The 11,075-nt window shown below is 50.7% G+C and overlaps 1 protein-coding gene across 1 annotated transcript in view; it reads left to right on the top strand.

Moving 5' to 3' along the window:
- Window positions 1-226: 226 nt before the first annotated feature.
- Window positions 227-11,075, top strand: part of LOC308057202 (olfactory receptor 14A16-like) — a gene marked incomplete at its 5' end in the record, with an annotated part of 209,659 nt that continues 198,810 nt past the window's right edge. The window contains one exon of the mRNA XM_080411333.1: window positions 227-1,015. Coding sequence (XP_080267459.1) covers window positions 227-1,015 — 789 coding nt within the window. The remainder of the gene's footprint in view (window positions 1,016-11,075) is intronic.

Below are 11,075 nucleotides of genomic sequence, written 5' to 3'. Positions count from 1 at the left end.
CAAGAGCCCGTGGGCAGATGCCCTGCTCTTCATCGCCCACACGGCCAGCACCAAGCAGGGCTGCAGCCACACAGCTGCAGGAAGGTCTCTGAGAAAAGAGAGGGATGTCTGTGTGTGACGGGGGGGTGGTCTGTGGGAAATGGCTTTGATTTTGCTTGCAGAAGTCTCCCCTAAATTATCACTGTCTTTTTCTCCTGTGACAGGACCATATGCCCAGAGGCAGCAGATGTCCAACAGCAGCTCCATCACCCAGTTCCTCCTCCTGGCATTTGCAGACATGCGGGAGCTGCAGCTCTTGCACTTCTGGCTCTCCCTGGGCATCTACCTGGCTGCCTTCATGGCCAACGGTCTCATCATCACCACCATAGTCTGCGACCACCACCTGCACACCCCCATGTACTTCTTCCTCCTCAACCTCTCCCTCCTCGACCTGGGCTGCATCTCCACTATTGTCCCCAAAGCCATGGCCAACTCCCTCTGGGACACCAGGGACATCTCCTACTCAGGATGTGCTGCACAGCTCTACTTGATTGTCTTTTTCCTTTCAGCAGAGTATTTTCTCCTCACCGTCATGGCCTATGACCGCTTTGTGGCCATCTGCCAGCCCCTGCACTACGGGACCCTGCTGGGCAGCAGAGCTTGTGTCCACATGGCAGCAGCTGCCTGGGCCAGTGGGTTTCTCTGTGCTGTGCTGCACACGGCCAATACACTGTCACTGCCGCTCTGCCAAGGCAATGCCCTGGGACAGGTCTTCTGTGAAATCCCACAGATCCTCAAGCTCTTCTGCTCACACACCTACCTCAGGGAAGTGGGGCTTCTTGTGGGTAGTGCCTTTTTATTATTTGGCTGTTTCATTTTCATTGTTCTTTCTTACCTGCAGATCTTCATGGCTGTGCTGAGGATCCCCTCTGAGCAGGGGCGGCACAAAGCCTTTTCCACGTGCCTCCCTCACCTGGCCGTGGTCTCCCTCTTTGTCAGCACTGGCACATTTGCCTACCTGAAGCCTCCCTCCAAGGTGGCAGTCTTGTACTCAGTGGTGCCTCCAGTAGTGAACCCCCTCATCTACAGCATAAGGAACCAGGAGCTCAACGGTGCAATGTGCAAACTGATAGCTGGATGTTCTTCTGAAGGAATATAATGATGAATAGTATTTATAATTTAATTCATCACAAACCCAGATTGTCTTCTGAATTTGTTGTAGTTGCTCATGGTATTTCATTTCTGATAAAGGTGTCGTCCCCATTCTAAATTCCTTCTCTGATTTTCTTTTCTGAAGGTGTCCTGCTCTCTCTTCATCTAAAAAAGCCAAAGGGCCATTAAACCACTATGTTTTTCCTGGGATTCTTCCTTCCAAGGCCTTTCTGGAGCTGCAGGGACAGTTCCTGTATCCACAGACGGAGGGGAAAAGGTTCCTGGCATGGCAGCAGTACCAGGGAACACCATCCCTTGGCTTTCCAGTGCTGTCCTCCTTCCACTTCCACACTCCCCTTCTGACCCCCTGCCTTGGTGTAAGGCCTGAGTGCTCTGGCAGCTTGGTCACTGCCATGCTGCGTGGCAGTCCTGTGAGCGCAGGCAGGGGCAGGCAACGGGCACTCTGTGACGGTGCTGGCCTCCATCAAATGTTCTAGATTTGTGGAGACCACCTGAATGCAGCACTGCAACATGCTTCCTTGAACCGAGGTCCCCGTGCCCATTGCTCATGACGAGGGCCATCTCCGCGAGGTGCCGAGCAGGGCGCGACACCCCCGGGCTGAGGTGCTGCCAGCCTCTGGCAGGGGCAGCAGGAGGCCAGGCAGTCACTGTGCCCGCTGCAGTGCTCTGCCTCCGCACGTGCCAGGGACGGGCTCGTGCCTCTGAGCACCCCTGTGTGCGTGAGGCTGGGGTTCAACCACGGCAGCAGTGTGTGAGGCCAGCTGAGGTGGGGACACCTCCCAGGGCACCGCCGTTCCTGTGTGTGACTGCAGGAACAAAGGCCACTGTCCCAGGGAGATTCATCTCACCCACCTCGGGCAGGCTCAATGCAAGTGCCTCTGTCTGATCACGGCACCCTTTCTGGATGGTGCCCTCAAATGTGTCTGAGCAATCAGGGAGGTTCTGGGATCCTGGCAAAAGGCAGACATCCAGCCTTTGTTCAGGAAAAGCAAGAAGGACAATTGGGAGAAATACAGGCTGGTCATCCTCACCGTAGTGTCTGGGGAAATGACGGTGGAAATACTCCTGCAGGCAGTTCCAGGTAGTTGTGGGACATCAAAGGGATTGCTGCACCCATACGTATTGAGGCAAGAAGGGGATGGTTTGTACCTGCACCTTTGCAAGGGGTTTGACTTTTTCTCCTGCACTTTCTGTATAGGCAGATGGGTGACTTCTGGAGTGAAGAAATGGAGGACACTGTGGGTGGGAAGTTGGCTGGCGGCTTGTGGCTATGTCTCGAGCTAGCTCAATGGCGTCAGGGAGCGAAACCCGACCTTGGGAGAGAGACACAGTTATGCCTGTTGGAAGGAAGCCATGGGAGCAAGAGGAGAACCTTGAAGATAGGGAGTGGTCTGCAGAGCTTGTGGCCTTGTAGATAAAGGGAGTTGCTGAGCTGCTGTGTCTGTAATAAAAAAAGAGCCCAGAGTTGAAAGTTGCTGAGCACAGTTACAGGCTGACACGTCAGCCCCCTGCAAAGGTATAAAAGGCTTGCTTGATTTTAATAAAGTGTCTCCGAGGTGTTTTTGAGTGTCTTCGTGCCTTCAATCCGCTCCCAGAGTCGGTGCATCATACGCCACAGGGGCTCAAGACCAAATGTCACCAGTGGTCAAGTCCTCCTGGTGGCCACTGACTAGTGACATCTTCCAGTGCAAGCAGTTGGGCCAACTGTGTTGAATGTCTTGATTGTCTCCCAGTACAAGCTGACAAAGTGGCTTTTCAGACCCTTCTGTGGATGATGCCAAAGTGGGCAGAGCCCTTGAGAGATGCCATCCAGTTCACCCTGCCTTGATCAGGACAGCTGGACAAGGGGATTTACAGGGGCCTCTCCCAACCTGAGATATTCTAGGACTCATTGACTCACTTCCCTGGAGAGCTCAGTTGGGATGGGATAGCAGGGGGAAGAAGGGAAAACAGAGGCGCAGAAGCAGAGACAAAACAGTGTCCAGTAGAAACAGAGCAGTTCCCCTGAGGACTGTTCTTCCACCCAAACGGTGGGTACGAAATCCATGAGATAAATTGGCTGAGAGAAGCTTCCCTTTATCTGCTGGGGTGCTGGGCCACGGGGAGGGTGACGGCTGAGGACGGTATCTCGTGGTCAGTTGTGTCTCAGGGACTCACATTCCAGCAGGAAGCCAATGGCTGTGACGGGGGCAGTGAGGCCAGTTCTGCCTGTGGAGGGGACAGCCCAACAGCAGCAATGTGCCTGGGAAAGGGGCAGTGAGGTCACCTCTGCCTGAAACAGCGCGTAGGGCAGCCCCTGACTCATGGCTGCGACACGTGCTGTTAAGCTCCATCTGCCCGTGTCTCGCGCAGGCCAGCAGAAGGCCCCTGGGTGGCACAGGGGCTGTGAGATCCCCTCTGCCTAAGGACCTGGGCTCACTCCACCGAGGGGCTTCTTTCTTGCTTGTCACGTCGCTGCTGCCTGAGAACATGGCAGCACAGCAGCAGGCACACCGCTTGCTCGTGCCTATGCGAGAAGCTGAAAGGCTCGCAGCCTTGGAAGAGCGCGGTGAGGCCATGGCATGGTCAGGGGAAGGACCACCAGGAGGGTGACGGGTCGGGATGCCCGCCTGAAGGGTGGTTTCCCAGGTGGTGGAGCTTTCCTTGGAGGTAGGGAAGAGCAGGAGGGAGAAGCACTGCCACCCAGTGCAGCTGGGAAAGTGGAGACTGGAGGTCAGGAGGAGGAAATGTCACTCAAGGGCTTGTGCTGTGGTGGGAGACGTCGTCCAGAAGGAGTGTCAGATCAGTGCATGTGTGTGTGTTTGCAGGAACAGCGTGTGAGGGTGGGCAGACATCGGTGCATGTGTGGCAAGGGCAGGGTGAGAGCAAGGTGGGGAAGCCAGATGGGTGCCTGCAGCCTGCCGTGGAAAAGCAGCAGCCGTGGGACAGCGTAGGACAGCGTGAGATGGAAGGCAAAGGGCACCGGCAAGGCTGGAAGTCACCAAGAGAACCCAAGGGTTGTCCCCTTGCGTACGGCCATTGTCTCTGCCGTACAGAGTGCAGTTTATGGCACCTGCAGTGTCCTTGGCCATCACTTCCACTCCTGTGGATCTCTTTATCACTGCCTTCCCCAGTTCAGCAGCCCCTCGCCAAGGAATAAACCACCCAGCAGAAGAGTGATACCCCGTGGGTCTCTCTGTAAGGGGTGGTTGATTCCGCCTGTATCTCCGCAGGTAAGTTGTTCACCACCGACTGTTGTCCAGTGTCTCAGTCAGTCATATCAGGAAATATCCCACCAACTTGGTGGTACTTCTACCCGACCATCTTGGTGGTAACGCTTTTTGTGCTACACTGGCACATATCCAGCACCACCCAGTGCCCAGTGGAACGTTCCAGTACCTACTGCTAGTTAGTTCTGACAGCTTCATGAATCGCATTGAGCAATCACAATGTGGGTAGGGCCCCACAAAGAGCAGAGTTCCATTTTGGTGTGTCTTGGCTTCATTTTAGTAACACACTTCACACTGAGTGTCGATTCAGTATTGCCCAGGTCTGGAGGTCAGTCTCGTTCCAATGAGTGTATTTTGGTCTTAGCCACAAGTTACGCCCACTAGTCCCAAATGGGATGGGGATACCAGCTACAGGCATTCCTGCATGAGGAGATTCAGGGAAAAGGGTACAAACCCAACAATCACTCTTCTTAAAAACATTCATCGATGCTTCCACCATTTTCAAATGAGCATTCCATGTCCATGACTCCTCCTGATCGCACCCAAGCTGAGGATTTAGCATACCACATCACAGGCCAAATTCTATACATCTGTAAAACACATTTCAACATATATCTACAAAGGAGAGGCAAGTAGCAGACTCCAGCTTCCCTGTAGACAGCCCAGTCTTATCTGGGGTCGCATTTCAGTCATTCACTTATATGCTGTCTGGCAATAATGCAAGATCCTGAACCTAGAACTTCATGATTCTGGAGGCAGTTTCAAGCATAAAGGGTTTTTTTGTTGCTTGACAGTCCATTCTGGTGATGTGCTGGTTAAACCCTGCTATGGCATGTCCATGGAGTGACTCCTTCAGGCCTGACAGCAGCGTAGGTGCTGAGAAAAATCTGGAAAGGTCCTTTCACTTCTCTTCAACGGTTCATCCAACCACGTTCTAAGATACACGCAATCTCCGGGTTGGTAGTGATGTACAGGCACATCGAGGGACAGATCTGCGCTCACAGTGACGTACCACTGGAGAGAGGACAGGACCTTTCCTAGAGACTGAACATACTCTTTTAAGCCATGTTTCCCTTCTATTATTTTGGGATTCACTGCCATTTCTGTCACCTGGCAAGGTTTACCATGTATCCTTTCCAAAGTCTCTCCTTCCGTTTACGCTGGAACCTGTATCTGTAGCAATGGTGCGGGAAAAGCATCTGACTGCTCTCTCTGAGGTTCTTGGCAGATTTTACTCATCTGTCCTTTCAGGCTTAGCTTCATTCTCTCTACTTTCCCGCTTGATTGAGGTCTCCATGGAGTGTGGAGATCCCATCTTACCCCTTCTATTTAGCTAAAAGCTGAAGGGCTCCTACTACCAAGTGTGGACCCCAACACCCAAAGAAAGTCCTATGGGTACCCCAAATCTCAGTATTATCTCTGAACTTACACTAATGATACTTCTTATTGGTGCGGCAAGGGAAAGCTTCCAGCCAGCCTGAAAAAGCATCTCTCATGACTAAAAGATACTGATACCCATTTTGCTGCAGTAACTTGGAAAAAGTCTATTTGCCAGTAATCCCCTGGGCTTTGTCAGCCCTGGGAAAGGTCTTTGAGGGTATGTGAAGATACTTCTTCAGGCATTACTCATGCTTCTTCACTCTGCTTTTTTTTTTTCACAGTCATGGTACATTTAGAAGTTGCCCTTTCAAGGCTTTTAACATCCTCTCAATTCCCCTGTTGCCTTCGCAGGCGCGCGGTGACCTGGTTCAGGAACGGCACGGCGGCCAACCCCAGGCCGCTCGGTCCATCAGCTCACAGACACCAATGTGGTGGATGGCAAAATGGTGTTTATTGATAAGTGGCGCGACAATATAGAGCTTGGGTTTACAACGTCCCTTCCGTCTGCTTACGTCATAAGCTAAACACTATTGGCTATCCAGAGAGGGGCTCTATATTTCCGTACAGCGCGACATCTTCCGACCGCCAAGCCCTAACTACCTACATTTCTCCCCTCCCTATGGATAATTGAATCAGCTAAAATATAACAATCAAAATCTTAATTTAATTTATATTCTATGGTTTGTAAAAATATTAAAAGAATATTGTATCAACTTGACTAAAAAACATAAGGCACAGTGGTCAGGTGGAAGGTAAGGGGTAATTGATAATAGCAAGGTATGAATTAGGGTAAGCTAGAGGTAGCTAAGGGTAATACCAAATGGGACTTATAAGTTAAAGCAGTTGATGGCATTCTACCAGCATAACGTCGACTTTCTCTAGGTGGCTCTTGACAAATGACACGAGCTTATTCAGTATACAGGGTCCAAAGATCAGTGCCATGATGATCACTGCAATCGGCCCTGCCAAGGTAGATATCAGGGTGCTTGACCACGGTGAACGGGCAAACCACGATTCAAGCCACCCTTGTTGGGTTTCCCTGTCTCTCTTTCTTTTTTCTAGCCTTTCTCTAAGTTGGGCCATTGTATCTCTGACAACCCCAGTGTGATCTGCGTACACACAACATTCTTCTCCTGATGCCGCACATAACCCGCCTTGTTGTAAAAACATGAGATCCAATCCTCTACGAGTTTGTAAAACTACTTCGGACAACGACCTCAGTGACTTTTCCAAAGCGCTGATCGATTGTTCAATGCGAGCCAGATCCTCATCCACTGCAATTCTGAGGGACTGGAACTTCTGGTTCTGTTCGACTAACGAGGCTATACCTGTTCCTGCCCCTGCGGCCCCTATGGCTAGCAAGGTAGCTATAGTCAGAGCGGTGATGGGTTCTCGCTTTTGGATATGATGCGAAGCTGGAAGGGTTTGATGAGTATATACGTATTCCTCAGGATGGTATACGATTCTCAGAATAATCACTACCTGTATACAAAATTCATGGTTTCCTTTGAGCAATTTAAGAGATACACATGGGGTAATTCCGTATTTTGAACATATCCATTTGGTGTTTTTGACAGGAACTAGCCAATCAGCTTTCGATAGCTCTTCTGATGTGGACTCGTTCAAACACAGAGGCCTTTTTTCAAGGGGTATTTCGCCGACGCATCTACCCCGCCCTGATACATGTTGCATCGTGACTCCTGGGTTGTCCTCGGAGCTCCACACACAATGTATGGGGTTGGGCCCCCTAAGGAGTTCCGGTTCATAGGGTATACCTACTGCCTCATAAAGAGGGGGCCTTATGTCATAACAAAGCCAACAGTTTGTTGTCATGGTGGGATTAGTAGAGTTCAGTATCTGATACGTTACATTCATCAGCCTCCATAGAGGAGGCAGGTCAAATTCTAAGGTATTCGGAGCTTCGGTGTTGTCGGCGGTCGCATCTTTAATATTGTTATCAGTCTTATATATAGGTGTCTGTGGGTTAAGAACCGGGTTAGGGCCAATTGCTTGGGGTGCTTGTAGCACAATCCTGATAATTTGTATCACTACCCCTGGGTCTGTATTGTCGGAGTGTATAAATACTGACCACATTGTCCCCACCCAGCCCATGTCAGCTGGGTTTTGAATTCTCAAATTTAAATGTGTACAGGTACTTTTTTTGATTGACGATTGAAGATAATAGCCACTAGGCCCAAATTTTGGAGGGTCACACCTATCTGGCCCCCACATTACGCGCAGAAATTCGTCCTCTCTTTCTGGTTTCCATCTATCACTCGTTACAATGGTCTCACATCCCCAATATGCACAAAAATAATATCCTGGATAGTTACAATAGCTTTTTCCTGAGTTTGAACTGGGACACCAATACGTCCCCCATGGCACTTTAGATCTATATTTTCCCAGTCCGGGAAATAAATCATCAACTGTAAACATAAAAGTCGGGGTACCCGCTGTTATATTCTCCTTTATCACTCGACTGCTTATGGGGTCCCGTAGGACCCACTTGAATGGCTGATGGTGATTATAATCTGATTCTGTCTTTCCTGCGATGACAAGTCCTAGAATCAAGTTCATACAAAGACATCGCATTCCCCCTTTTTGGAGGCTATTTGGTCGTTATCCGAATCTGGGTGGTGCAGGATTCCCAAGTTTAGTCAGGACAGTTGTCGACTTGTCATTTTCTCTCGTCGGTGGGATGTACGGGACACGGGGGTGTCCGATGATCTGGTCCTGCAAACAAAAACTCACAGTTTTCATTAGTTTTATTCTGAAGGTCTGGCTTGATAGACTTAAGTGGACACCACTTAATTTTGTTGTCTTTTCTGACCGCAGCATACCCTCGCCCTGTCAGAACTAATTTCCACCCTTGTTCCCACCCTCCTAGCTCATTTCTGATCATGACCGACGGGCCTTCTTCTAGCGCTTGAGTGGCCCAGTGCTTCTGGGCAGGGCTACTCACCTCGTCTCCCCTGGGGAACTGGTTTAGTGCTAATAGGGCAGTCCGTAGTAAGCGTGCCTGGTCCCCTGAGGGAATGGCGTTGGTAAAACCCTCTGGTTTTGCTAATACCTCTAATTTAGATTTCAGACTTTGATTTGCCCGTTCGACTATGGCTTGTCCTGTGCTGTTACATGGGATGCCGTGTATTAGAGTAATACTCCATTTCAGAACGAATGCCTGGACTGCTTTAGACACAAAATTCGGACCATTGTCCGTTTTGATCTGATTAGGGACACCAACCCACGCCATGGTTGTCAACCAATGTTGGATGGTTGCTTTAGCATCGGTCTTAAGGTGTTGTGTAGCTACAATCACCCCGCTATATGTGTCTACAGTTACTGCTAGCCATGCTCGAGGTTTTAGTAATTGACAGAGCGTAAAATCCGTCTGCCACACCTCAGAGGCTTTAAGACCTCTGGGGCTGATTCCGCTAGACCACAATGGTGCTTTTTGACAGTGGGGGCATGTAGCTACTATATGTTTCATGTCAGTGGCCAAAACCCCACATCTCTTTGCTATCGCTTTAGCTCCGATGTGGAGGGACTCATGTAATTGGCGGGCATCTTTTAGTGTCCACAACCCTTTTACAGCGGCATCTGCTTTGTCGTTGCCGAATTGGAAGAACCCTTTGATTGGGTTATGGCTGTTGATGTGGATGACTGATATAGTGCCCTTTCGGGAAAAAAGCGCTTCTTCTAGCATCAGAGCTGTTGCGGATGTTGAAACGCCGGGCCCTGACATGGCTAAGCAAAAATTGGCCACGACCATTGAATCAGTTACTATATTGAGATGTATGTCGGGAACAGTCCGCACGCCAACACAACAGCTGTCGCTTCCAGCTGTTGGACTGAGATTGGAAATACAACGGAAAAAGCAAACCGCTCCTTGTCCTCCTCATGCAGAGGTATCAAGAGAAAAAAGTCTTTAATATCAAGGACAGCACAAGGTTGTCCTTCCGGTATCATGGAGTTCATGGGCAACAATGTTTGAACAGGACCCATTGGCTGGATTTTTTTTTGTTTACCTCACGCAGGTCATGGAGGAGACGAAATCCCTCACCTGCTCGTTTGGGTATTACAAAAACTGGGGTGTTCCATGGGCTAGTGGAAGGCTCTATATGACCTCGTTGTAGTTCGCGGTCAACTAAGTTGAGAAGGGCATCCTTTTGAGGCTTTGACAGGGGCCACTGCTCGACCCAGACTGGGTCGGATGATTTCCATGTCAGTCTGATGGGTGGGAGTGGGTGTGCGGCAGTGGCCCTTACTGTAAATTTGTCACCCTGGCTTTTAATAAGGCTAGGGCGTCCCTTCCCAACAGGGGTGGGACTCCTGACATGACGTATGGGAAGAGGGTAATGGTCTTCTCCGGTCCCTTTTCAGTGTGAAGCGTGATTGCTCCCAGCTGAGCACTCTTCTGAGCTCGGGTTAGTCCCCCGACTCCATCTACCATGGGGGCGTCTTCCGATTTCCAACGTGGGGGCCAGTTCGTTTCAGGGATAACTGTAACATCTGCTCCAGTGTTAATTAAAAAGGCGATGCTAATGGTGGTGTCATTCGAGGTATTATGGAGGGAACAGATCCCCCATACCACTGGCGGGTTGTCACACCTTACTGCCAGGGCCACCCAGGGGTCTCGCCCCCAAGGGGTGGTCCCTGCTGTCCCTGGGACGGAGGCCAGGTTTATGGGGTCGTTGGCTGGGCCATAAAGTTGGTTGCTTCCCTCAGGGGCAACAGGTTCGGGAGCGACTCCCCATGTCTGGGGTTGGTGTAATGGGGGCGCCTGACATTCCAAGTGGGAGAGGGCTGTGTGCGGCCCGGGGGCCCCCTGCCTTTCCCCTTTCCCTGCTTTTTAAGCCTGCATTCCTTCGCGAAGTGCCCTCTCTTTCCGCAGGCCCAACACGGTCCTTTAGATCGGTTTTGCGGGGGGAGCGCCATCGGCAGGTCTCCCGACTGGGGACAATTGGTCATCACATGGCCTGGTTGGCCACATTTGAAGCATGTCATCACGCTAGCCAGTGCAAGAACAGCCACTTGAATTGGGGCCAGGTGCTCCTCGCTCACAACGTGTTTAATCATGTCCGCGAGACTTGACCTCGGTGGCAGTGATTGCAGGTTTCTTTGGTTTTTAGATTACACTGTTGCCGCAAACAGTCTGCGATGACTGGGCTTTTTGCCTCCGAGGGCAGGGCCGAGGAATTGACTGCTGCTTGGAGGCGATCTACAAACTGTGTAAAACTCTCACTTTCTTTTTGTTTTATTGTGGACCATGGCGATGGCTTGGCAATAACTCTAGAGGTCGTGCAAATGGCTTCTCTAGCTGCACAAGTAGTTGCC

Source organism: Falco punctatus (genome assembly GCF_963210335.1).
Source record: "Falco punctatus genome assembly, contig: scaffold_40, whole genome shotgun sequence".
Classification (NCBI taxonomy): Eukaryota; Metazoa; Chordata; class Aves; order Falconiformes; family Falconidae; genus Falco; species Falco punctatus.
This window is presented reverse-complemented; position numbering and strand designations above follow the sequence as displayed.